At 47.5% G+C, this 27,569-nt stretch overlaps 1 protein-coding gene across 2 annotated transcripts in view; it reads left to right on the top strand.

Moving 5' to 3' along the window:
• Window positions 1-27,569, top strand: part of Arhgap22 (Rho GTPase activating protein 22) — a 157,866-nt gene that overhangs the window by 119,174 nt on the left and 11,123 nt on the right. The window contains exons 4-5 of one of the 2 annotated variants that reach the window (XM_071611282.1): window positions 5,349-5,525; window positions 25,494-25,701. In XM_071611282.1, coding sequence (XP_071467383.1) covers window positions 5,349-5,525; window positions 25,494-25,701 — 385 coding nt within the window. The remainder of the gene's footprint in view (window positions 1-5,348; window positions 5,526-25,493; window positions 25,702-27,569) is intronic. The other variant, XM_027947938.3, reaches the window with a different exon arrangement.

Genomic DNA, 27,569 nt, shown 5'->3' on the forward strand with positions numbered 1-27,569 from the left:
GTGAATCTGGAAGTCATCAGCTCAGGGACAGCCTTTAAAGCCTGAGATTGGATGAGCCCACCAGAGGACAAGGTGAATCAGGGTGCATGAGGAGGGAGGAGTCCAGGGGACCCCCAGCTCTCTGCCTCCAGCACCTCGTTGCCTGGTACTGAGATGGGAGCACAAGAAGGAACTAGTTGGTCAGAAGAGGTAGGGATCATTTTTGGACACGACATGTGGTGCCTGTGGAATATCATATTACTCTAGGATTATGACGGTCATTTAGACTCACAGGCAGCGTAGATCTGATTGCTCCATGTCAATGGTTCTTAAGTGGGGCAGTTTTGCCCTCTAGGAGACATTTGGCACTATGTGGAGGAGATTTTGATTGTCACACCTGGGAAGGAGGAGAGGCTGCTACTGGCATCTAATGGGTAGAGGCTAGGGATGCTGCTAAACATCCTCCAGTGCACAAGACAATCCCCAGCCCCCACAAAGAACCATCTGGCCCCAAATGTCAGTAGTGTTAAGGCTGAGAGATCCTGCTCCAAATGTTACTAAATTGAGATGATAATAAAAATGAATGTTTAGGAGTGCTTGCTAGCTCCCAGGTGCTAAGCTAAGGAAATAGCCCATTTCTTCTCCCTACAGCAGCGTGACTCTGATGCTTAGGGAGGTTGAGTCCCTGCGCTCCCTGTGGTGGAGCTGAGGTCGACCCAGGGTGGGCTCTAAGCACTGTCTAAGAGGGTACTGAGGCCTGAGCTGTGTGTAATGGGGTGGGTGGGGTGGCAACTTAGTGACCACGTGGACTGGTGAAAGGAAAGTCCAGGAACAGCAACTAGAGACCCTCATCTTTCTTTCTGAAATACTTGCTGTTACAACCCTTTTCTTTAAAGCTAACATGAGCCCTTCCTAAGTAACAGAGAAAAGAAGGTGTAAATAACCAAATGCTGTAGAAAATCCCAAAGCTTGTTTTATTTTGTTTATTTTCATGGTGCTAGGGGTGGAATGCAGTGGAAAATTTTGCATGCTAGACAAACACTGTAGCACTGAATGACACCCCCAATCCCCCCAAAGTTTGTTTTAATAACTTATTTCATTTTCTTTGCACTTCTCTACCATTGCCATAAATTTACATTGATGATAGAGAACAAGTTTATGGGTGAACACACCTGGGTTTGCATCCTGTCCCCTCCACTTATTTGCTCTTGAGCTAAATGTTCAACTTCTCAGTAATACTCCTAAGCTAAGGTGTTTATGAGGATTGTAAGTGACAGTATATGTTAAGTACATTGTCCAGTATTACACATAGAGTACACCCTTAGATATGGTAGTATTAATTTCACTTCTGAACAGGACAAAGAGATTTTTTAAATTTTTTTACTGATAAGCCAACAAAGGAGATATAATGAAATCATAAAAAAAAAGAAAAAAAGTAAAGAAGAGAAGGACAAATGAGATCAATGGAAAACAGAAGACAGACTTAAACCTCAGCATAGCAACAATCACATTATAAATAGTGCTTGTCAGATTGGACAGAAAAGCAAAAGCCAACCATAAGCCTGACAAGAAATGCACTTACAATATAAAGACATAAATAAGTTAAAAGTAAAAAGATGGGAAAAGATATTATACTGACGCTAATCAAAAGAAAGCTGGAGTGACTTTATATGAGACAAAGATTGTTACTAGGGTTAAGAAGGTCATTTCATAACGGTAAAGGGGATTTGCCAAGAGGACATGACAGTCTTAAATATTTATGCTCCTAATAGCAGAGCTTCAAACTACATAAAGAAAAACTGACAAAGGCAAAAGGAAAAATAGACAAATAGAAAATGGAGCTTTCAATTACCCTTTTTTCATAATTGATAGAACAAGTAGAAAAATTGTAATAATATTGAAGACTTGAACAAAACTCTCCAACCAGACCAAAGTGACATTTATAGATCACTCTCTCCAGCCCCCGCAGAACAATTCTTCTCAGTGCACACAGAGCGGCTACAAAGATAGGCTGTACTCTGGGCCAAAACCGGGTTTTAATAGATGTAAAAGGATTCAAGCCAAACACCATAAGGAATCAAATTAGAAAAAAAGAAACAGAGATTTCTGGAAAATTCCCCCCAAATTTGGAATCTAATGCACTTCCAAATAACCCATTGAACAAATAAGAAATTCAAAGGGAAGTTAGAAGGTATTTGAGCTGAATTAAAATGAAAGCACAGCATACTTAGGGGATGCCCACCATGCAGTAATTAGGGGAGACAATTGTAACAGGAAATGCATAAAGATCTAGAAAAAGGACAAGTTACACCCAAGGCAAACAGAGGAAAATACTACAGATCAGAGTGGAAATCAGTGAAATAGAATACAAACTGGCAAACTGCAGGTGCTGCCTGTGTTTGTAAGTTAAGTTTTACCCAAATGCAGCAAAGCCCTTGTATTTACATATGGCTAATAGCTGCTTTTTCTCCTTTTCCCCCAGAGTGGAGAAGTTGTGACAAAGTCTATCTGGCCTATAAACCTAAGATATCTACCATCCAACCTTCAACAACATTTAGTAGCTCAGAAAAACAATAGACAAAATAAAAAAAAAAAAAGCTAGCTTTTGAGATTGATAAAAGTCAGTAAGACTAATCAGGGGAAAAGGAGAGAAGACATAAATGATCAATCCTCAATATCAGTGAGAGATCTTGTAACTAGAGATTCTTCAAATGTTAAGAGGGTAATAAAGGAATATTATAAAGAACTTTGTACATATTAAAAAAATAGAAATTTATTGTGAACCCCCCCTGCACACACACAATGGAATATGACTCAAGCCTTAAAGAAGAATAAAATTATGGCATTTGCCAGTAAATGGATGGAGCTGGAGAACATCATGCTAAGCGAAATAAGCCAATCCCAAAAAACCAAAGGCCGAATGTTTTCTCTAATATACAGATGCTAATTCACAATAAGAGGTGGGGGCTAGGAAAGAATAGAGTTATTTTGGACTAGGTAGAGGGAGGTGAAGGGAGGGGAGAGGTATGGGAGTAGGAAGTATAGTAGAATGAATCTGACATTATTACACTGTGTATGTGTGATTACACAGCCCGTGTGATTCTACATCATGTACAACCAGAAGAATGAGAAATTAGATTCCATTTATGTATGATGTGTCAAAGTGCATTCTACTGTCATGTATCACTAACTAGATCAAAAACAAAAAAACAAAACAAAAAACCTCCCCACAATGAAAGCTCCAGACCTAGGTAGCTGCACTGGTGAATTCTATAAAATATTTAAAGAAGAAATAATAGAAGCTCTATACAAACTCTCTAAAAACAATTGAAAAGTGGGAAATCCTTAATAGGTCATTCTGTGAGGCCAGGATCACCCCAATGCCAAAATCAGACAAAGACATTCCAGGAGAAAATAAATGCAGGCCCATTTCCCTCATGAAAGAGAAGAAAAGTCTCAAAAAGATCAAACCCAACTATATGTAAACAGGGTGGTGGGATTTATCTCAGGTATTCAGGGTTGGTTTAACATTTGCAAACCCATTGAAATGATTGTACTAAGTGATTCATCCATAGTAGGATCATTTCAATAGATGCAAAAAAGACATTTGACAAACCCCAGCATCTGTCCCTGATAAAAATTCTCTGCAAATTAGATAGAAGGAATTTCCTTAACCTAATAAAATATATCCTTGAAAAAAACCTATCATGGATATACTTAATGATGAAAATCTGAATGCCTAAAGATCAGGAATCAGAAGGTTCTTGCTTTTGCCACTTCTATTCAACATTATATTTGAGGCTCTAATCTGTGAAATTAGAATGAAATACAAAGTGCCCAAAATGGAAAGGAAGAAGTCCTTTGTAAAATTCAACCTGTCTTTATTTGCAGGCAGCTGGGTCGCCTACGTAGGTAACCTGGCAAGCAAACAGAAGATAGGCTTTCCAACATGTGCAGGAACATCTGCATACAGCAGAATGAATTTATAGCATGTAGAAAAATTAACTCTTAGGCCTAAATGGAAATCTTAAAACTATGAAACTTCTAAACGAAAAACTAGGAGAAAATTTTTATGTCCTTGGGTTAAGCAAAACTTTTCTCAGATACAACACAATACAATTCAAGCACACCCAATCAAAAAAAAAAAAAAGATAAATTGAACCTTGTAAAATGAAAAACTTCTGCTGTTGGCACATGCACACACGCACATGTTCTATGCTCAGGAAGCACTTCTCCCCATCTGGGTTCCCACCCTGGGCCACAAACTCCAGTGAAGAGCAGCCTGGGTCTCAGGATGCTCCCCAACTGCCTTTATACTCCCTTGGGCATATGGGTGTCAGGGACTTAACACTCACCAGCAGATGGTCCTGGTTAGCGTCTGACGCATTGGGGCTTTAAGAAAGTAATTCTGAATTACATATTATGGGATATGAAGAGTGGGGTGTATAAAGGCAGACTTGTTCTTAAAACTTTTTAGATTGGGCTGGGGTATGATTAGTGGTAGAGGATTTTTACCTGGCATGTATGAGGCCCTGGGTTCAATTCATACCCCCCTCCCCCGGAGTCCCTTAAATTGCCCATAAAGTTCAGAATAATCTCAAAGATTAAGTAATTTACACATGAAAATTTGAGAACCAGGAGAGCCACTGGGGCAGTGGGATCAGTTCGTAAGAGGTCGTGGTTCTTGCCCTCTTGCCTTTAGATATGGGTCCAGTGTCGAGCTGAGATGGACACAGAGAAGTCTGTGCTCCCTCCCGGTTTAATAACCATCCTCTGTAACAGTGGTAGAATCAGGGAATCTGGTCTTGTCTTCAGGATGGGGAGGGGAGGCTATCAGGTCAGAGCTGAAGTTAAAACCATATGGTGATGTGGATTTAAAGCAAGGAAAGGTGATGTTCACAAAACACATAATGAGGCTACTGTGGGGACTGAATTTCTCCGACACTGGCTGAAAATCTGCATTTTTTTCCCTAACAGTGCCCTGTGTACATTGTTGTTGTTTTTTTCCTCCTATATTGGGGATTGAACTTTTTTTTTTTCCAATCCTCTTGGCTCAGTCTCCTGAGTAACGGGGATTCAGACATGTACCACTGTACCTCAATCTGAGATGCTTTTTATGATTTCTATTTTGATAAGAAAAACAAAGTGAGAAAAGAGAAAACCAGAAAGAAAGATGGGTGAGGTGTGAAGGAGATAGGTTGGAAAATGAACCAAAAGCAGGACTGGAGTCAGGAGGCTCTGGAAAACTCTCCTCAGGAAATGAAGGAGAGCTGTGTAGGTTGGTGTCAGGACTGGAGAGCATGCAGTGGGTGGGCACCCTGTCGTCCCACATGCAGACCCTGCATAAGCCTTGTCTCCCTGTCTTGCAGGTGGTGCCGGGGAGCGGGAGAAGGTGCCAGCCAACCCTGAGGCGCTCCTGCTCATGGCCAGCTCCCAGCGTGACATGGAGGACTGGGTGCAGGCCATCCGCCGGGTCATCTTGGCCCCGCTTGGCGGAGGTACTGCCCGTAGCTCGCATGCCCACCCTCTAGAACCCTTGCCTGCAGGTAATCTTGCCCTCTCCCACCCGAGCCCCAAGTTCCCTCTCACTTGGGACTTGCTGGCTGCACATCTGACTGCGCCCTGGCCCCTCTACTGCTGGCCTTCAAGTCACACCTCTCATCTGTGTGCAAAGCAGGTCCACTTTTCAAAAGACAGGCCATCCTCCAACCAGAGTCCCATGGCTTGTGTACTGACCTCTCTGCTTCCTCCTGAATGCTGGGTGGATGCGAAGTGGTCTGTGCACAGGCCAGAGGTGGGCTGCGTGCTTGCTCAGGGTCATACCCCATGCATCGGTCCTGCTTCCTTCTGCTCCGCTGGGCCTTACTGAAGCCATACAGGGACCCTGCGCTCCCCGAAACCCACTCCCTATCCCTGCTCTGAAAGCACCTATTGCCACTAACTTGCTTCTTCCTTTGTTCAGAAGCAGTTCTTGGGTGCCTAAAGGTACTAACTTCTATTCCAGGCACTAGGAATTCAGTGGTAAATAAAGCAGATCATACCTCCGCCCTCCCCACCCTCCATTCTCCTTTCAAGACAAATGTAAACAAATGCATGTGTCTGGTGATGTCCAGGAACAAGAGGTGCAAGGAAGCAAAGTAAAAAAGCTCAGTGAGAGGGCAGAGGGGATGTCACTAGGGTGACTAGGATGGTCACACTAGGGTGGCCCAGAAGGCTTACTAAAGTGACTGGGAGAACAAGAAGTATGGGGAGGGATGAGAGAACCAGGAGAAGGATGGCAAATGCAAAGGCACAGGTGGGACTAAGCTGGGCAGGCCCAAGTGTCTAAGGGGATGAAGACAGGGATAGTGGGAGGGTCTGAGGTGAGGGAGGTGTCTGGGCCCTGGAGCCAGATAGATAAGAGTGGCCACAGTAGGTCAAGGTAGTCATGAGACAAAAAGTAAGGGGGCATGCTGGGGTGGAGTGGAGGAGGTGGTTGGTGCATAGTGGCCATTGCAAATAAGTTCTGAAGATGGAGATGGAGTTATGCCTATGGTCTGGACATGTTACAAGAGAAGGAAAGCTGTCTGGCTGTTGTCTGTGTAGGTTGGTATTCACGCAAAGTCAAGAAAGAGCTTTTAGGATAGGGCCTCCATCCCCTAGGACCTGGTGGAAGAGGGCACCAACTCCTTGCTGGATTTGGGAACAGGAGTCTCAGGACTGGGTTGGGTCCTGACACACAAGCTTGGGGCATCCCCCTCTCCCTGCAGTATTCGTAGGTACATACTCCAGGCGGAAACAGACTCTCACCCTGGGGGCTGAGAGCCCATCTCCAAATCTGGCAAGCCCCATAAACTAAGCCTGTCCTCTGCCCGTCACCCCAGCCCTCCTATCTCACCCCTGGTTACGCCCTGCCTGATCACCTTCATTAAACCATAAACCCCTCACATAGAAGGCTTAGTGTAGTGTTGAAAGCTAAGTTATTCTCTTGGACTTCATAAATAGCATCACACTGTCAGCTGTGGCCTCCTTGACCCTGATGGTTGCAGCAAATTTGACCTATAATTCCAGTTTAATAGCCTGGGAAGGCAGGAGCCACCCAGACACTGCCACAACCTCCCAATGGCTTCCTTTGGTACAATGTTGTTGAAAGTGAGCCTGTGGAACAGGTAGAGCCTAGAAGCAGAATCCCATGTTGCTGGACTTTGATTGATGACAGGTGGCACCTTAGAGTACCAGGAGGCAAGACATCATCAAGACCTTGGGTAGAGAAAGATTGTTAAAAAAATAACTTACAAAAAGCACTAATATGTTTGGAAAATATTGATATATTGTACTAAATAAAACAAGAGCATTTGTTCTTTAAAAGGTAGATTAGGAGACCAAAAAGAGATATAGTCTGAGAGAAGGTGTTTACAACACATAAACCCATCAAATGACTCACACCCCAGCCTCTTATAAATCAATAAGGCAAAGACAGACAAGCCAGTAGCAACACTGGAAAGAGGCTTGAATGGGCACTTTGCAAAAAAAGCAGTCATGACCGTGGTCATGGTCAGTGGTGTGCAACCACATTGATTATCAGAGAAATGCAAATTAAACTACAACACGGTTCATCTGTTCACCACCAAAATGACTAAATGAAAAAGAAAGTTCCAAGTGGTGATGAAGTTAGAGGGCTACAGAACCTTGCATATATTACTGGGGAAATTGTTTGGCATAACTGGTAAAGTTGATGCTGTTGCCTCCGGGGGTCCCAGAAGTTCCACTAGGAGACATGTCCTATATAGAAATGTATGTACAGCTTCAGGAATAGCTGATGTGCTCAGAACACATAAGATGTTCATGGCAATCATACTTTAATAGCCTGACACTAACCCAAATGCCCAGCAACAGTATTATGAATAAATAACTCCAATGGGAAATAAATAACTACTTGGGAAATTCCACAACAACGTGAAAGAATTGCTCCACCTAACAACATGCATGAACCTTTAAAATGATGTGGAACTCAGGAAGCCAGATAAACCGAAAAATAATATGCTGTATCATTCCAGTTATATCAAATTTATAGCAAAAATTCATCACAAAAATACAAAGCAAAGAAATAAATGCCTTAAAACCCAGGATGGTAGGGAGGAGGGAGGAGGTTAAGAGTGGGGGAGGGGAATAAGGTTTCTGGAATGTTCTTTGCATGACTTGGGTAGAGTTATGCAGGTGTTCATTTTGCAATAATTATATTAATCTGTATATTTATACTTTAAGTACTTTTCTGGATGTGCATATATTTCACTATGTTAAAAGATAAAAAGAAAAATAGAGAAGAAATAACAAAGAGTCTAAGTAATTTGTTAAAGACGACATGGCCAGTAAGGGAGTAGGCAGGTGGCAGTTCTGACCTCAAAGACCATGCTTGTTATCCCCAGCAGCATGTCCACGAGCAGCAACCAGAGGGACACCCTCACACAGTTCTACCTGTGCTTGGTGGGCCTGGTTCCCCACCCACACATCTATCTCTCTGCTTGCTCGGGATGGGGACCATTGGCAGAATCCCAGGTAGAACCCAGCCTCACCACTCCCTTGGGGCCCGCCATTTGTCTCCAGGCTTTGTGCTGAAGGACTGATCTGTGGCATTAAACAGGGACTGTCATCAAAAACACTTTATCTCCCTTCTACCAGAAATACAGAGGAAACAAAGAAGTGCCAGGAGCCCGCAAATGCCAGACATGTCTGGGCAAGCATGATGCTCGCAGGTGGGCTCAGTCAGCCTGGGAAGGTTTCCTGGCAGAGCTGTTGTTAACCTGGGTCTCCTGGAAAGGAGGCTTAGAGGGTCAGTCCTTCTCTGCTGTTTCATAAGGGAGTCAGAGAGCCCTTTCAGACATGTTTGCTCTGGGGCCCCGCAGCCACCTCTGCCAGACTCTAGTAGGCAGCACATGAGCTGCAGATTGGAAAGCCTGGCTGTCCCCACTTGGCAGGCAGCTATCATTGCTGATGGCTCACCCTGGGGTGGCTTACCTGGAAGGCCTCAGGTGCATTCATTCATTCATCCACTCACTCATTTAGCCAGTCTTTTATTTTCTCAAATATGTTGTAAGCGTTGGGGCAATATTGTGAGCAGCAAGACGGGTCCTCATGGGCACTCAGATTCTAGTTGAGGAGATGGGCGATAAGAAAACTAAGCAAATCTATCTGTAGACCAGATGGGCTGAGTGTAGTGGAGGGTGGGGGTTGGAGTTTAATGACCTCCGAGTAAAGGAGATAACAGCACGGGCAGAGGGGTCGTACTGAAGAGCAGCAAGGGGACCAGGTCACTGGAGCAGAGTGGATGAAGGGGTGAGAAGAGGAGGGTGGCCAGGGAGGGAAAGGGGACTTGTCATCGTGGCACAGTGATTGCACCCCAGCATTTTGGACAGAGAAGTGTCAGAGCCTGACAAGACCCCTTTGGCTGCTGTGTTGAGAATAAGTGAAGGGAGGGCCAGAGAAGAACATGGAGAGCAGTTAGGAATTCCATACCCAACGATGCAGGTGAGAGGTGAAGGCAGCGTGCCCTGGACTGTGGTGGTGATAGGAAGTACAGCTGAATCTGGATCTGCAGGTTCAACCGGGGATTGCAAACATTTGAGAGAGAGAGAGAAAAAAAAAAAAATGTGTCTGTCTTGAACACACACAGTCTTTTTTATTGTCATTACTTCCTAAAATATATAGTATAACAACTATTTATTTAGCTTTTGCATTTTATTAGGCATTACAAGTAATCTAGAAATGATTTAAAGTATGTGGGAAGATTGTGTGTTTCTATGCAAACACTATGCCATTTTTATATAAGGGACTTGAGCTTCTGTGGATCTTGCTATCTGTGGGGGCTCCTGGAACAAATTCTTGACACCGCAGGATAACTATAAATGAATTCATAGTTTATTGTGGTTTATTTTGAAGGTAGAACTGGTGGCTTTGCCAGGCTAGTATGGTCTGTAGAGACTGAATGAGAGAAATCATTGGTAATTCTAGAGTCTTTTGATCTAAGCAACTGGAAAGATGGATTGGCCATGAACAGGATTACAGGAAGGACAGTTGTTTGGAAGGAAGATTGGGGCTTAGTTTGGGCTACTTAGTAGATGGTTAAGTTTGAATGTCAAATAAGCAGTTACATTTAAGTGTAGGGATCAGGAGAGAGAACTTGGGGGCCTGCTGGCACACAGATAGAATCTGAAGCCCTGAGGCTGGATGAGCGCTGCTGATAGACCACCTAGAGGAGGGCCCAGACTGAGCATGCTCATTGGTGACTTGATCACAGGTGGCTTTGTTGGAGTGCGGGCAGTACAGCCCAATAGTGATCGTGTGAAACAGTACAGGGAATGGGATTGTGAGCATAACCAACTTTTTCAAGCCATTTACTATAAAGGGAAAGATGAATGGAACAGTAGTACCTGGAGGGGAAGTCCAGTACAGAGTGGTTTTGTGTATGTTATAATCTGGAATACAAAACAGCATTGCCAAAGATGGATGGTGCGGCAGAACATTGCTGGAGGGCCAATCCGTCTTAAGGAGACAGAGGGAAAGTCCTCAACCAAACACCAACACGCTGAAGGGAAAGTGAGGAACGAGAGGCCAGTAAGTGAGAAATGAAAGACGGAGACTGGCAGAGATACACATGAGTTTATTTGTCAGAGGTGACAAATAAAGGCCATCTCTCTATAGGAGAGAGAGGCAAAACAGGCTTGAGTTCTGGGACTTTTATGGAAGAGGCTCAGGAATCAGAGCCGGGTGGATCCTGATGTGGGCTGTTAAGGGTTGGGTTGGTTTGAGGGGGTGGTGAACCTTTCTCAGAAAGGACCTTGGGTGGGAAAGCAAAACTTTTTCCTTAAAATGGCGGTTGTCACTTAAGATGGCCATCCAGATGCTAAGCAAGGACCTTATACACACTGAATCCAGCAATCTGTAAAACAATTATACACCATGACCAAGTGAGATTTATCCCAGGAATGGAAGAGTGACTTAAAGCATCTGAAAATCAATTAGCGTAATACATCAGTAAAATAAAGGACAAAAATCACATGAACACCCCAGTGGCTTGGGAGGCTGAGGTAAGAGGAGCACAAGTTCAAAGACAGCCTCAGGGACTTAGTGAGCCCTTGAGCAACTTAGTGAGACTGTGCCTCAAAATAAAAGGAAAAACCTAGTTCAATCTCTGGTAGCAAAAAAAGAAATCACGTGAACCTCTCAGTAGATTCAGAAAAAGCATTTGAGGGCTGGGGTTATAGCTCAGAGACAGAGCGCTTGCCTAGCACATGTGAGGCACGGGGTTCAATCCTTAGCACCACATAAAAATAAACAAATAAAATAAAGGCATGCTGTCCATCTACAACTACAAAAAAATTTTTAAAGAAAAAGCATTTGATAAAAGCAAGCACACTCAGAATAAAAGGGAGTTTAACCTGATAAAGGGCATCTACAAAATCCCCACAGATAGCGCATACTTCATAGAGGAAGACGAATTGCTTTTCTTCTAAAATCAGAAACAAGGCAAGGATTCTTGCCTTCACCACATCCAGTCAGTATTGTACTGGGAATTCTAGCTGGGCAATTAGACAAGAAAACGAAATGCATCCAGATTGCACGGTGTCCTTGTTTACAAAATGGGAATCTAATCTTTATAGGAATGTCACGAGCATTAAGAGAAAAAGTGGTGCCAAGTGCTCAGCCCTCTCTCAGGACTAAATAGTCCTCATTCACTCAAACACTTGGTGAGCATCTGCCACACAGAGGCAGGCCACACAGCAGGGAAGAAAACAAAGGTTCCAGTTCTGCCCCCAGAGAGATAATAACAAGAAAAGGAGATCACATGGCAAGTTGGAGCAATGGTTCTCCAAGGTTAACTAGCATCAGAATCATCCAGAGGAAGGCTTATAAAAATCAACTGCTGGTCCCACTCCCTGACTGGCTGACTCACCTGGGTGCAACCCTAGAGTCTGTGTTGCTAATGTTCTCTGGTGTCGCTGATGATGCTGGTCTGGGAACCACATTTTGAGGATTGCTCTGTCGTTAGGAGATAGTGAGTGCTGTGGAAAAATCTAAATAAACAATGGCAAGGATGGGCCCTAATGAGAGAATGATGTTCAGGCCTTTTTAAATTTTTAGCTTGTTGTGCATCTTCTATTTTATTTTTTTATTGGGGTAAATTATTCACAACATAAAACATACCATTTTAACAACGTTTAAATGTACAGTTCAATGCCATTAAGTGCATTTACAGTGCTGTGCAGCCATCACTACCATCCAAACCCGGAACAGTTCATCGTCCCAAACTGAAACTCTGTACCTGTTAAACAAAAACTCCTGCTGGGTGTGGGGTACATGCCTATAATCCCAGCAGTTTAGGAGGATGAGGCAGGTGGATTGCAAGTTTGAAGCCAGCCTTAGCAACTTAGCGGGACCCTGTCTCTAAATATGTAAGGGGGGAGGGTGCTGGGCATGTGGGCTGGGCATGTGGCTCAGTGGTTTAGCACCCCTGGGCTCAATACCTAGTACCAAAAACAAAAAACAGTAACTCCCAGTTGCTTCTTTCCTCCTACCAACTCTTGACAACCGTCATTATGCTTTCTGTCTCTTGTGACTGTGACTATACATTTAAGTGGAATCATGTAGTATTTGTCCTTTTGTGACTGGCTTATTTCTTTTAGTCTGATGCCCTTAAGGTTCATCCGTGTTGTAGCATATGTCAGAATTTCCTTCCTTTTTAAGGCTGAATAACATTCCATTAAATGTTATCTATTAGTTTGTTTATGCATGTGTCTGTTGGTCTCCTGGGTTGCTTCTACCATTTGACTACTAGGCATGATGCTGCCATGAACATGAGTGTACAGATATGTCTTCTAGTCCCTGCTTTTAATTCTTTTGCGTGTATACCTAGAAGTGGGGTTGCTACTTCTGTTGAATTTTTAAAATAAAAGTTTATTACTTCTTTTTTAATTACACATAATATTAGGGCTCATTTTGCTCTGGATAGTTTTTCGAGGGACCACCCTACCACTGTCCACAGTGGCTGCATCGTTTTATGTTCCCACCAGCTGTGCACGAGGCTTCCAGTTTCTTCCAGTTTTCGTTTTTTGATAGTAGTCATCCTCGTGGGTAAGAGGTGGTGTCTCATTGTTCACGCAAAGTGTTGCAAGAAGTGAGAGAGTGACTCAGGAGGACGTCTGGTGGAAGCCTGCCAGACAGAGGCCAGAGCCCTGGCAGAAGCAGAACATCTGATGTGGTCTGGAACCATCACAGAGGTGGCTAGGCAGGAGGGAGGGAGGGAGGGAGGGAGGGACCGGATGGGAACTAAATGGCAGAGGCCTCCTGGGCCCCTGTCAGGACTTTGGTTTCTACTCTTGAGGAAAATGAGGAGAGGGGTATTGGAGAGCTTTGGAATGTTGGGATCTGATATGTTGTTTAAGAGAATGTCTGCTACTGACCAGAGAGGTACTAGAGGAAGCCGGACGCATATTTGCAGTAATCCAAGGAAAAGAGGTGCGTGTTCTCACTGTGGTTGTGAGCGGTGAAAGTGATCAGATTTCAAATCTCTTTTTGAGAGTAGGACTGATAAGATCCCCTGGATGTGGGTGTGAGATGGGGGCAGGCGAGCACTGACTCACGGTGTCTGACGGACAGTGCCCGGAGACAGCAAGAAGGAAACTCAGCGTGGAGAGGGTTGAAGAGCAAGACCCTGGCTTTGTTTGGACACGTTTGAGTTTGAGGTGTCTGTGAGTCATTAAACCAACGGAGACGCTCAGTGGGCAGCTGGACGCAGGAATTTGTGGGGTCAGGGTGAGCGTTTGATAATTAGTGATGTGGCAACTGTCCCACTGATTGGCCCCCTGGCATTGCCTACCAAAGCCCAGGAGTCGCTGGTCACAACCTTTGCAGGTAGCAGCACAGAGCTAGGTAAATGGGGCAGTCCAGGGGTAATGGGCAGTCCTGGGGTAAGGGGCCTTGATGAGGAAGGGTATCCCTGCTCAAAGTGGCTGCTCTGTGCTGGGGAAGAGGAGGAGAGCCCAGAGAGCAGGCCTTGGGAGATCCTGAGAGGGGTGCTGCCCAAGCCAGGCTGTGCAGAGTCCTCCCACACAGAGCCCCTGGGCACTTTCCTCTGACTTCCAGGAGCCAACTTTGTTGCTTTCAGATTCCTCAGACATCAATAGAGGCGGGAAAGGGGGACAAATGCAGCTCCCTGAGGCCATATGGCAGGACAGTTGACATGGGGAAAATTCCAGCCTTGGTCAGTCTGGAAGGACACAAAGCAACCCTGTTATAGTGGTCATCATTTTTGGAATGACATCTCCAAGTGGAAACCCTGGAGGTACAATCAAATTCAGAGTGAAAGGTCAATGGCCCCAGGCCAGGTTGGCTGTGGTGGAGTTCCTAGTGGACCACTTCCACCCAGTGCTGTTTATTCCATATTCTAGCTTTGCTGGAGGCTCAAGAAGATAGTCTGGATTCCAGATTCTGTGAATGTCCACCAGCCAGGCCAGCAGGCCGGAGACTGGACATCACCTCACTGAACCAGCAGAAGCAGTACTTGAGCCTGGTTCTGGTACACTGTCCATTCTAGTAGGCCCTTGGGTTTCACATGCCAGGTGAAGAGAGGCCCTCACAGGTCTTGGACCTTGTCTAGGCTTAGAGAGAGCTGATTTATTCTCTTCTGGGTGTAGGGATTGGTTCACAGCACTCCTGAGATCCTTCCCTGTGTTCCTCAAGGCTTCTCCCCTGCAAGGACCCCAGGAGCCTGTGAGCTTGGATCCCTGAGGAGAGAAACATCCAGAAGAGGGAGGAAGCAGTGGCCCAAGAGCTGGGTGCTCTTGTCTGGGGTTTGATGTACACTGGAGAGGGCAGAGAGGCTCACACAGAGGGGTTCAGTGACTGCATGACAGCACACTGGAGGGCGGGGAGCAGGAGCAACCTCCTCTGGATGGAGCCTGTCCTAGGACGCTGTTTCCAGGCAGACCTCAGAGCGCAGCAGGGGGAATTAAGACTGAGGGCAGAGACTTTTCCTGATGTCCTGGGCCCCAAACCAGGCTTCAGAGATGAGGACCACCCAAGCTGAAGTTGTCACTTGTCATCAGGTTGTTCATGTGAGGGGACAGACCCTCAGGCCCTGAGCTCCCCAGCCATACTCCAAGGGATCAATTCCAGGACACCCTCTGTGCATCCACCTCAACAGATACCACAGCCTAGAACCAACCCCCATGTGCGCCAGGTGTGGCAGGGCCAGGGCTTCACCTGGGGCTCCTCAGGGCAGTGCCCATTAAGGCCTTCTGAATGGATGGCAGCTGCAGACTTCCATCCACTGGGGAGCCTGGGTTGGGCTGGAGGGGAAACTGAGGCTCAGAGAGGAGAAAGCAAATTAGCACTAGAGCCCCTCAACACACATGAGAGGGTCCCACCTGTCCCTGGAGTAGGTAGGTACCTCTACAGAGCCCTTGGACAGTTCTTTTCTGTGTGGACAGGGCTGTTTAGATCCAGTGGGTCCCTGGGTTTTCAGGACAGGACACTCGTTGACTTAGGTCCTCTGGCACTATGAACTAACTGCCTTTCCCACCTTCCTATTTACCTGAAGAGAGAAAATTGAGCATCGCCCCACCCCCACCTCCATGGCTTAGGAGGACTTTAGCCTCCACCCCCACACTTAGCATCAGGGCTGGGACTAGAAGCCTCCTTGTCTTTGGGCACAGAATTTAAGGGAGCTTCAACAAACCCTATAATCATGATAAATATTTTATTGTGATTTTTTATAAATGAAAAGTAATGCAAAAACAAAACAACATTGTATTAGGTTCTTGTTGCTGCCCTTTGCCACCCATTTAGCAGCTTAAAACAACGTAAAGTTATTTTCTTATAAATTTGGTGGAAGAAAGAAGTCAGAACAGAGGCCTCTGAGGCTAAAATCCGGGTATGGGTAGGCCTGGGTTCTCAGGGCTGCAGGGGACAATCTGTCCCTTGCCCTTTGTACCTTCTGTAACTTTCAGTGTTGCTTGTCTGTAGCCTTACTGCTCCTGTGACCTCACAGCTCAGGTCTCTGCTTCTGTCGTCACCTTCTCTTATTCTGTAGTTCAATTTCCTTCTTCCTTCTTAGAAAGGCCCTACAGTGCACTAGACAATGCAGTACGACCTCTCCATCGTTAACCTCATCACATCTGCCAATCTCTTTTCCTGTGTAAGATAACATAGCCACTTTCAGGAATTAGGACATAGACACCTTGGGGGGCCCTTTACTCATCTGACCACATCATGATAAACAAAATATCCAAATTTGAAACAAAAGGCTATATGGGTGGGATAAGGGTCAGGTGAGGGAGCCAATTTCAAGGTTCACGTGAAGGGGCTGATTCTGCCTTCATTTAGCATTTTGATCATTTGTTCACGGATTTTTTTTTTTTTTTGCATCTTCTTTCTTTTTTTCTCTCTCCTCTTCTTTTCTTTCTTTTTTAGGTTGTGGTGCTCCACAGCTGAGCTTCCTCTCCTTCCCTCAGCCCTTTTTACTTTATTTTGAGACAGTCTCATCAGGTTTGCTGAGGAACTTTTGCCTGGAACTTGCCATTCTTCTGCCTCAGCCTTCTGAGTTGCTAGGGTTAGAGGCATGTACCCCTGCACCCAGCTGCATTAATTCTTATTCCTACAAATGTTTATTTTGGGGCTGGGGCTATGGCTCAGTGGGAGAGCACTTGCCTCGCACATGTGAGGCACTGGGTTCTATCCTCAGCACTATTGAAAAAATAAATAAATAAATAAGGAAAGACCTTGTCCATCTTGAACTAGAAAAACATTCATCGTGGTGACTGGGGTTTGGAGCACTCCTTACATTTTGCCTGCAGTGACATCCTAGACCAAGCTTTGCCAAGTATGAGCAAGAAGCATGACCCAGCTTGAAGATGGGCCCCCAGCCTATTCCAGGCTCAGGGCTCCCCTGAGTTTCTCCCTTGAGAATTCTGCTCACAGCCCCCTGGTACCTCCATCTCTTCTGGCTGTTGTCACACAGCCCCAACCTTGCTTCTCTGTCCACTTTCCCTCCTGGTTTAGGTCTGACGCTGTGTGCCCACGTTGGTCTTTACCCTCTCAAAACTCTCCCAGGTCCTCACACTTTGGAAATAGGAAGTTGGAAATTGTGGGTTCTTCTAAGAATCCTATCTTGAGAGGAACGTAGGCTTTGCAGAAAGACAACTGAGGTATGAATGAAGATCTGTCACCTATCGGCTGTGTGACCTCAGGCAAATCACAAAGCCTCTCTGAGCCTCAGCTGCTGCTTCTGTAAAATGCGGATGTTGATACATCTCAGAGGTACTCAGGAAGAAAAGTAGGTTAAGTCCAAACCACTGTCTCTGGCACAGTGCTGACCTCTGGACAGGAGCCTGGTGCCCAGGGCTCCCGCCCACTGAAGCCGGCAACCTAGTTTTAGGTCCAGCCTCATCACTCTCCTGGCTGTGTGACTGAGACCAGTTGCCTAACCTTTCTGGACCTCGATTGCTCCACCTGAAACACCTGCCTCCCAGGCTGAAGCCTGAGTGGGTGCTCCCAAAGCAGGTCCTGAGCAAAGAGGAAGTGACCGATCACTGGGAGTCACTGCGTTCCCGGGATGCTTAATAACTCGGTGCGCAAGGAAGAAGGGGTCAGCGTTTAGAAACTGCAGATCTTGCCCGGCCGACTCCAGGCGTGGCATACCAGGCACTCGCAGACCGGGGGCCCTCCCTCGCCGCAGGGTCGAAGCCCCGGGCGGCGCTGGCCGGGGCGGGCGGGCAGCGGGCAAGACGCTACCTGCGCGCGTGCCGGGCATTCCAGCTGCCGCCGCGCCGCCGCGCCCGGGCGCGCCATGGGCCTGATGCCGGCCGCGCGGGCCTTCTCCCGGTGCCGCGCCTGCCCGCGGCCGCCTTGCCGTCTGCCCGCCTGTTGCGCGCCAGCGGCCCCAGGTAGGGGCGGGACGGGGTGCGGGATTCCTGGGGGCAGCGGCGTCTAGGGGGCCCGGATTGCATCGCGCATGCGTCTTGCGGGGTTCGGCGGGGAGCTGTGGGAGTACTGCCTGGTGGCAGTGGACGGTTCTCGGAGGTCGGGGGAAGTGCGTGTCCGAGGGTGGAGGCAGAGCCCGGGATTCCCCCTCAAGCCTCCTTCCTGGGGTGGGCGACCTGCGTGCCGAGATGGGGAAGCCGAGGCTGGGAGGGGCTTGTAAAAGATCCCTTCCCATCCCCCACTTCCAAGGGGAACAAGTAGGAGGTGAGTTCCAGGCTATGACACCAAGTGTACTGCACACCCACCTGCCCTCCTGGGCCTCAGGAAGGCCTTCACCCCAGAAGAGAATCCTTTTGCCCCGGGGCTCTTCTGGATCGGCTCAGTACAGCCCACTTCCCCGCTTCCCCCCACCCCACTTGCAAAATTGGTTAGCCTTCAGCTGTTTTTCCAGGCTTGGATGGGTTTCGGTAAGCAGGGAAGGGTTTTCAGCCTCTAGGCCTAGGTGGAATTCATGTTTACAACCCCCAGGGCTGGCAGGTCAGAGGCTGTTATCCAGAGCAGGGCCAGTGGGAGTGACCAGGGATAGTCAATTGAACCATCAGGCCCTGCCTGGATGGACTGGGGGTGGGGTGGGGTGGATGCGAAGAGTAAGGTAGGTGTCAGGGAACCAAACAGCAGGAAGGACTGGAACCATAAGAGAAACTGAATTTCTTAAGTTTGTGAATCTCTGAAGAGAATTCTGAAATTGCCTCTGTTCCTTGTCCCTGACTGTAGCCTTCTCTTCTGCTAGAAAGAGCCAAAAGCAGGCAGAATAGCCACGCCAACGTGCTGACTCAGCTAGGATCAGCTCCAGTAGGGAATCCCAGCAGCCTCCCTTTCCTGCTGGGGCCTGGGGGCGGGACTCTGGCCAGTGCCTGCCTCCTGGGGTGGGCCTTCGAGGGAAGGGAGGATGCCACCAGGTTTCTGTCTGCCGGTTTGGTATGCTCACCTGTGGCTGCTTGATCCCATAAAGTGGCAGAGACCAGAGCTCAGAGAGATTGGTTGATGGCTCCATCCAAGGTTGCCCAGGATGGAGATGTGAGCCAGCAAACAGCCAAGTCTGTGGCTTCCTGTTCCTACTTCAGATTCTGGAAGAGAGGAGTACTTGAGGGACATGTGGCTAGGCTCTGCCAGGAGCGGCTGTCAGAGGAGGAGGCCTGCCCAGCTCTGAGCCTGCAGCAGGTTCATCGGGAGGAGAAGCAGCCTCTGCCAGCTTCCTCCCCAGTAGCAGAGCCAGCAGTCTGTGAACAGTGTGGGCTGGGATCTCGAGGAACCTGCATGCTGGCTGGGTTTCCAGGGAGCCAGCAAACCTACTGGAATGGGTTCTTGGCAAGGCTCCACTTCCAAGATGTGCCAGGAGGGCTGAGGGAGTTCAGCGTCACAGGGCTGTGTCCTGCCAGGCTTTGCCAAAGAGACCATGGCAAGGGGAGAAGTGGGCAGGGCTGTGGGGGCGGGAGTGCTGGTCAGAAGCCTGAGTGCAAGATGCGTCCAGCAGGGGGGCAGCTGGGAAGGAAGTGTCTTGGAAGGCTGAGGTAAAATGAGGTCTCCCTCCTAGGCTCCCCAGATGGCTGCCTTCCAAGGGTGGTAGGGGAGGTGTGACACACACTTGAAGCCTACACAAGCTCCCATGGGTACCCAGGGAATGTGGGGTCAGTCCTGGGGCCTCAGGGCAGCCTGGACTTCATAGCAGCTTCTGAAGACACGTGTGATCATCCCATTTTGTAGATGGGGTACTGAGGCCCAGGAAGAGGGGCTGTCATACCCCATAGTGGTTTAGCCAGAATATACACCCTAACCAGTGCCGGTGCAGATTCAGAATCTTTGTCTCTAGGGCCTCCTGCCTGCCTGTGTTCCCACTCCCAGTGTCAGGCAGAAGCTCAGCAGTTGGAGGGCCTCACCTGAGGGATACATGGGGCTGGTGCTCACCATGGTCCTGGGTCCTTGCCAGGGCTGGGGGCTGCCATGCTCCTGGCCTTTTCTGCAAGCACGCTCTCTCATCCCCAACCTTCTGACCCCAGGTCTTCTATCATGTGCTGCCTCCCATCCTGGCCACCTAGTCTCAGACTTTGGTTCCAGTGTCACCTCTTCTTTGAAATCTCTGTTTAGAAGTGCCCAGGGCCCTGTGACCTTCCCTTTTCTGGGTCTCTCTGTCCTGTTTTGGGGTCGAGAGAGTGCTCTGGAAGCCTTCATGGGGGAGGAAAGGTTGTGCTGGGGTTTGAAGGGGCTGTCTCCGGTGCAGAGCTGCCAGGACTGGGTGCTGTATGAACAGTTAGGCTGGCCCGTGCTCTGCACCCCAGAGGTTGGTGGAGGCAAGCAGGGTCAGGGCCTTCCTGCCTGCCCAGTTAGACTTTATCCTAAGCACAGGAGCAGACAGCAAAGTGTTTTCAGCAGAGGAGGCCATGGTGGGGTTTGTTTTCAGCCCTTGGGATAGGTCCGAATCCCTTTAGTACAATAGTCCCTCCTTGTCCACAGTTTCACTTTCCACAGGCTCAGTTACCTGTAATCAACTACAGTCTGAAAATATTAAGTGGAAAATTCCAGAAATAAACAAATTTGTGACTTTTACATTAGGCACCATTCTGAGTATCATAATGAAATCTCATACCATTCCTCTCTGTCCTGAATTATCCCTTTGTCCAGAGTATCCACACTGTATACACAACCTACCTGTTAGTAGCCATTTTGGTTATCAGATCAACTGTCTTGGTATTGGAATTGCAGTGCTTTCATTCAAGTGACCCTTATTTAATAATGGCCCCAAAGTGCAAGGGTAGTGATGCTGATAATTTGGATATTCACTTCCTTCAAGTGTAAAGGTTAAAGTACAATAAGATTATATATATATATATATATATATATATATATATATATATATATATATATATATATATATAATCTTATTGTACTTATTATATATAATCTTATTGTATATATATATATATATATATAGAGAGAGAGAGAGAGAGAGATAGATGTAGATATAGGTAGAGAAAGAATAGATAGAGCACCCGTGCACACCCTTGTGCAATAGATAGATAGAGAGAGAACAGATAATCTGAGAGCGCGCCCGCGTGCACCCATGTGCCAGCCAGGGGAAAGGAGACCACATTCACTTAACTTGTATTCTAGTATGTTGTCATAATTGTTCTATTTTATTAGTTATTAATGTCTTCATGTGCCCAATTTATAAATTAAACTTTATCATAGTCAGTGCACAAAGAGTTTCCATTGTCTACAGTTTTAGGCTTCCATGGGGGTCTTGGTTTTGCATAGATAAGTAGATAAGTAGGGATAATTGCACCAAGAACAGGGCCAAGAACCAGTGCAGGAATGTTAGAAAGATGGATGGACAGATGGATGGCAGGTATCTTGGATCAGGACAAAGAGCAGGAAGGGCTAGCTGAAGCCAAAAGGCTGATGGAATTACCCAAGCCTTATGAGTCTATAGAGAGAATTTGGAAATTCTTTTCCTCCGTGTGTATCTTGCTCAACTGTGGCCTTCAGTCACTGGTGTAATCTGAGCACAGGAGTTAGGATGGGGATGGGCCTAGATAGTGTGTTTCCTCCTTCTGTGTCCAGCTCTCCTCAACTTGTGCAGTGGGGAGAGGGAAGTAGCCCTGGGTGGGGGACCAGGCAGAAAGAAATGTTCTCATAGCAGGTGTGCTAATGGGGGTTATGCTGCGTGTGCCTGGCATTATGACAACAGCATTGAAGATACTCAGGTAGTGGGCAGAACTGAACTGAAGGGTACATGGGTGTGAGTGGGGAGGGAGGCAGGAGGCAGGTGCCAAGGTGCATTGCCAGGCTAGCCCCGCCCCTCTTGCCCTCTGTTTGTGGGCATTTCCTCTGTTCTCTGCTGTTCATTTGAGATCTACCAGATGTCTCTTGTCATGACAGAAATTTCTACCTTCTGTGGGTCAGCACCCTTGTCCCACTTATCCTGACCCCAGGGTCCTTAGGGGAAGTCTGTGCACTGGGGCTCAGGGTAGCAGAGGTGAAATGAATCTGTGCAGAATAAGAGTGTGGCATAGGCTGAGTAGGAAGCACTAAGGAATAGTGAAATGGCAAGTGTGTGTCCATCAAAAGGTGCCACTGAGCTCTGCCAGTGTTGCCTGCTATGTGTGGATTTTTTGAGAGAAACTGCAGGGGTTGGGGTGCAGCTCATGGGTAGATCGCTTGCCTAGGATGTGTGAGGCCCTGCATTCCATCCCCAGCTCCACAGATAAAAAAAAAAAATGAGAGAGAAGCTAGGAATTCAAATGTATATGTGAAATCTCTTGTAAATATATAATTTTAAAATGCTTGAAGCATCATAGGAAATAAACAGTGTATCTGAGGACTGGGCCCTGGGTGGGGTGAATGGGAAGAGGGGCTCTGGGCCTCAGGACTAGCCCAGGCCACTCTAGGGCTGGTGGACAGGCCGGGATGCCATTAAAGGTGGACCCTGGATCTCTTGGAACTGGCTTTTCCCAGGCAGCCGGCACTGACCACCCCTATGCCAAGGCTATGACTGGCAGATGGGTGGGGGCAGCTGGACTTACCCACCGAGTCCCAGGAAGTGGCAGCTTTGTCTCCTTGCCAGCATTGCACCTCTGCTACTTCTTCCAGGGGCCCAGATGACCCATGTCCTTGGGACCTGCTCTGAGGAAACACAGGAGGAAAGAGGGCAGGAAGACTGGGCTGCGGGGAGGATGGTGGGTGTAGATACACAGTGTGGGTGACATTCTCCGCACCTGCAGCCAGACTCTCTGCAATCAAACTTTGACCTGCATGCAAAATGAACTTGGGTGCATTCTTAAACCCCTCTGCCTCTCAGTTTGCTATTGGTCAAGGTGATGTTGATGATAGTGATAATCCCAGTCACCAAGCTCAGTAGCTTAGGTGTTGACACGTGTACAGTGCTCAGAACAGCTCCTGGCGCCACAGCACTGTGTGCTAGCGACTTCAAAGCACCCCCTCACTCACACATGTCCTCCCATGTGTGCACTCACTTGCACACACAAGCCCACATGCACACTGTGCACACGCATGCTCAGATATATGAACACAAGCACAAATGTTCACACACACACACACACACACACACTTCACTCTAAGCATTGATGGCATCCACCAGGTGCAGCCCGCATGGACATTTTTCTAGAAGGGAGGAGTCTTTCCCCCTCAGTTCTTCATGCTTTGTCTTTGGATTGAGAAGGTTGAGGATCAACAGTTGCTGAGTCCTACTGTGTTCCAGGCACTGTGTTCTGTGTGTGTGTTCTGTGTGTGTGTGTGTGTGTGTGTGTGTGTGTGGTGCTGGGGGTGGGATAAAGGGCCTAATGCCTGTAGGCAAGCACTCTGTGACTGAGCTGTATCCCCAACCCAGGGACTGTGTATCTTATTTCACAACAGCCCTGCAGAATGGAGGGAAGTAGGCTGCCTGAGGACCAGTTGAACCCCTCAGCTAGCTGGCTCACCACCCAACTCCTGAGAAGCCATATGCCTGGACAGAATGGTGCTTTGGCATCATACCCCTGGCACACCCCCAAAACTGCCCCACAGGGAAGGTTTCTGCATTGTGGATGTGAATAATATCAAGAACTGCAAAGACTTCATAGCGCTTAGGGCCGAGCGAGAGAAGTCTGTTTCTCCTGCTACTCAGTGGCAGGGTAGAGACCTTTCCAAATCTCAGCTCCTTCCACTCTTTGTCTGGGCTACCAGGAACCTCTTAGTCCCATTGTGTGTTTACTTGGTCGAGGGTTTTCTGTTAGAAGTTCCTCTGCCTTCTTCCTCTCTCACTCTTCTTCTGTCCTTCATTTGTTGCCTTATCCTGTATTTGGATTTTCTTCCATGTGTGTGTGTGTGTGTGTGTGTGTGTGTGTGTTTAAACAAATATTATTGAACTATAGCATACAGAAAAGTATACAAGCCATGGTAGTGTGCAGCACAACAACTTTTCTCAAAGTGAACACAACTGAGTTAGCAGTGCCAGGTCCAGAAACAGCATTACCAGCACCCAAAAGTCCTCAGAAGGCTCTGGCCATTGACCCACCCAGAGCCATGTGCTGCCTGACGGCACCAATCAGTTTTTAAATTTCTTATGAATTGAGTCATGCAGTGTGTACTCTGGGCTGGCTTCTTTTGCTTTCTATTGTGCTGAACTTTTTCGTAAGTAAAGCTAACATATAACTGAGCATCTTCTTAACCCTTTTAAAAGTAGTGTAGTGGCATTAGGTACATGCATAGGGTCGTGTGGCCATCACCACCATTCATCTCCAGGCCTTTCATCCTGCCAATTGAAGCACCTACTCACCAGACACTGACTCCCCATACCCCACCCCCGGCCTCTGGCATCCCCATCTTCCTCGGTCTCTGTGAGTGTGACTATTCCAGCACCCTAGTTAGGGGAGTCATATGGTGTCTGTCCTCTGACTGGCTTACTTTGCATAATATTCTCAAGGTTCATCTGTGTATCAGAATTTCCTTCCTTTTTAAGCCATGATCCATGGTAGTATATGTCCTTTTTAAAAAACCCATTCATTCTTTGAGGGAACCCCGAGTTGCTTCCACATTTCAGCTTTCTGAAGTGTGCTGCTGTTCACATGGGTGTGCAAGTCTCAGATCCTGCTTTCAGTTCTTCCTAGAATATACCCAGAAGAATTGCTGGCATATATGGCACAGTAATTCTGTTTTTAGTTTTGTTTGTGTGTGGGTGCTGGGGATTGAACCCAGGGCACTGTACCACTGAGCTATATCCCCAGACCTTTAAAAACAATTTTTTTTTTTTTAAAATTTTGAAACAGGGTCTCCATAAGTGGCCCATGCTGACCTCAAACTTGTGGTCCTCCTGCCTCAGCCTCCTAATTAGCTGGGATTACAGGCCTGCACCACGGTGCCTTGGCTATTTTTAATTTTTTAAGGAACACCACTCTGCTTTTCAGAGTGGCTGCACCATTTCACACTCCCACCAACAGTGCACAAAGGCTTCAGTTTCTCACATCTTTACCAACACTTTTTATTTTCTGTTCTTTGACCAGAGCCATCCTGCTGTGGGTGGGGTGGTGGCTTGCGGCTTTGATGTGCATTTCCCTAATGATTAGTGATGTTGAGTCGTGATTCTGGTTTTCACATAGTGTGCTGTCTGTCTGGTCCACTGAGCTGTCCTCATTCACCATGCCCTGGTGAGAATCCCCCGTGAGCCCTCTTCTTGTTCTGTTGATGGGTACTGGATGGCTTCCCATTGGGATTGACTGCAAAACCAATCAATAAAATGGATCACACAAGCTCCCTCAGGGCCATTTGCTCCTGGCATGGATGAACTGCATGGACTAGGCCACATTCCCGCTGCTGTCTCCTGCACTTTGTCCCAGCAACCTCGGGCCCAGTCTCCTTGTGTGTCCTCCCAGTGTCTAATTTGTTTAGTCAGGAGGATCCTCCTTTGGCCTTAAAAGCACCACACCTGTCCTCCACTGTCCGGAGCACCCCCTCTGCCTCTGCTTAGTGGTGGGCAGCGGGTGTGACCAGTACTTCTCTGTGTCTAGGGATCTTTGGGCAGCGACTAGAGGACACGGTCCACCATGAGCGGAAGTATGGCCCCCGCCTGGCCCCACTACTGGTGGAGCAGTGTGTGGACTTCATCCGGGAACGTGGGCTCACCGAGGAAGGGCTCTTCCGCATGCCAGGCCAGGCCAACCTGGTGAGGGACCTGCAGGATTCCTTCGACTGTGGAGAGAAGCCTCTGTTTGACAGGTGAGCACTGGGGGTCCAGGGAGGTGCAGCTGGAGGCATTTGTCCAACTGTCCTGCAGGGGCTGCTCCTCAGGCCTCAGCTCCATTGTGCAGGGGTGAGCCAGGAAGCCTGGCAACAGGGTGGCCGCTGCGCTTGTTGCCCTTGTTGGCATTTGTGTGCTCAGCCAGCCCTCCAGGGGGCAGAGCATAGGGCACAGAATACCTCCAGCAGCCTTGAGTCTCCTCTGGGATGGATGCAAACAAGGGCCGCTCATATCCATTTGGGCTGCGTTCCCAGGTCATAAACCCAGGCAGAAGCAAAGAAGGGCCTCCGCTGGCTGCCAGGCTAGACTAGTGTAGGCACAGATTCATCCAGGACTCCAGGCTTGCTGCCGGCTGTGCCTCTTCCGAGTGATTCATCCAGGCTCCATCAGTGGCAAGATGGTACAGCCGCTCCACCCCATGCTCACTCAAGTCTCAGGCAAGGGAGCCAGTCTCCGCTACCTGGCTCCATCTGTGCCCATCCCAACCCATCAATGGGGCTTACCCATATCCTAGGTGCCACTTCCTAGGTGGAGACAACTACATCTGTAGCCCAGAAAATGAGAATGAGAGAGGTGTGGCTTGCCTGCCCCAGGGATGTTGGGGGGCTCCTTTCTCCCTGATAGGATCCCGGGCAGTTTTTCATAACAAAGTTCTTATCTCAGGCCAACCCAGGTCTCCCTGGAGCTTCCATCCCGTCTTAGGTCTGTGCCTAAGACTTGGCCCCTCTGCTTCAGGAAAGGTCTGGGGATACTCACGGGCAGCCCTGACCTTCCCAGGTCTTCTTCTCTCTGGGTAGAACACCCTCAGCCCTCCAGCTTCTGCCCCGGCCCCTCACCACCGGCAGAAGTTTGTCAGTTCCTTTCTTTAGATGTGGAATCCAGGACCGACCACTATTCCCTACAGATGGTCTGTGGTCTATCCAGGGAAGGCCAGTGGTCTACTCCCCTAGAGCCTTGTGAAGTTCTGTCCCAATGCTGGCTTTTTTTTTTTTTTGGTACTGGGGCACTCAATCCAGGGGTACTTAGCCACTGAGCTACATCTCTAGCCTATATAAATATATATGTATATATTTATACATATATATATATGTATATATTTATACATATATATATGTATATATTTATACATATATATATTTAAATATATATTTACATATTTATATTGATGTATTTATATATATTTATAAAATATTTTAAAATAGATTTATATAAATATATTTATATATACATTTTAGTTGTAGATGGACACAGTACCTTTATTTTGTTTATTTATGTATTTTTGTGTGATGCTAAGGATCAAACCCAGTGCCTCACACATTCGAGGCAAGCACTCTACTGCTGAGCCACAACCCCAGCCCCCATCTCTAGCCCTTTTTTATATTTTATGTAGAGACAGGGTGTCACTGAGTTGCTTAGGGCCTCACTAAATTGCTGAGTCTGACCTTGAACTCATGACCCTCCTGCTTCAGCCTCCCAAGCTCCTGGGATTAGAGGTCTGGGTCAATGCTGACCCTTAATGAGCTTGTGGTCCATTTTGAACCTCCACCAACCAGGCCTCTTCTGTCCTATGCAGGCTGATGTCAGGGTTGGAGATTGCTTCAAGTAAATGCTGCATAGTTAGGGGCCTGGGAATCAGATTTTAGAAGCTCCCCGAGGATGCTAGTGCCTGATGATACCAAAAGATTCTCTGTGAATGCAAATCAGACCTCCCCACTCCCCTACTCAAACGTCTCTGGGATGGGCTTACTGGCATGGCCACAGGCCTTCCACACTTCACCCACCCTGCATGTCTCCATCTTGGCACAGTGCTGTCCTGTGGTATGGTTCCAGGTGGGCTCGGCTTGGC

Source organism: Marmota flaviventris, chromosome 4 (genome assembly GCF_047511675.1).
Source record: "Marmota flaviventris isolate mMarFla1 chromosome 4, mMarFla1.hap1, whole genome shotgun sequence".
Lineage (NCBI taxonomy): Eukaryota > Metazoa > Chordata > Mammalia > Rodentia > Sciuridae > Marmota > Marmota flaviventris.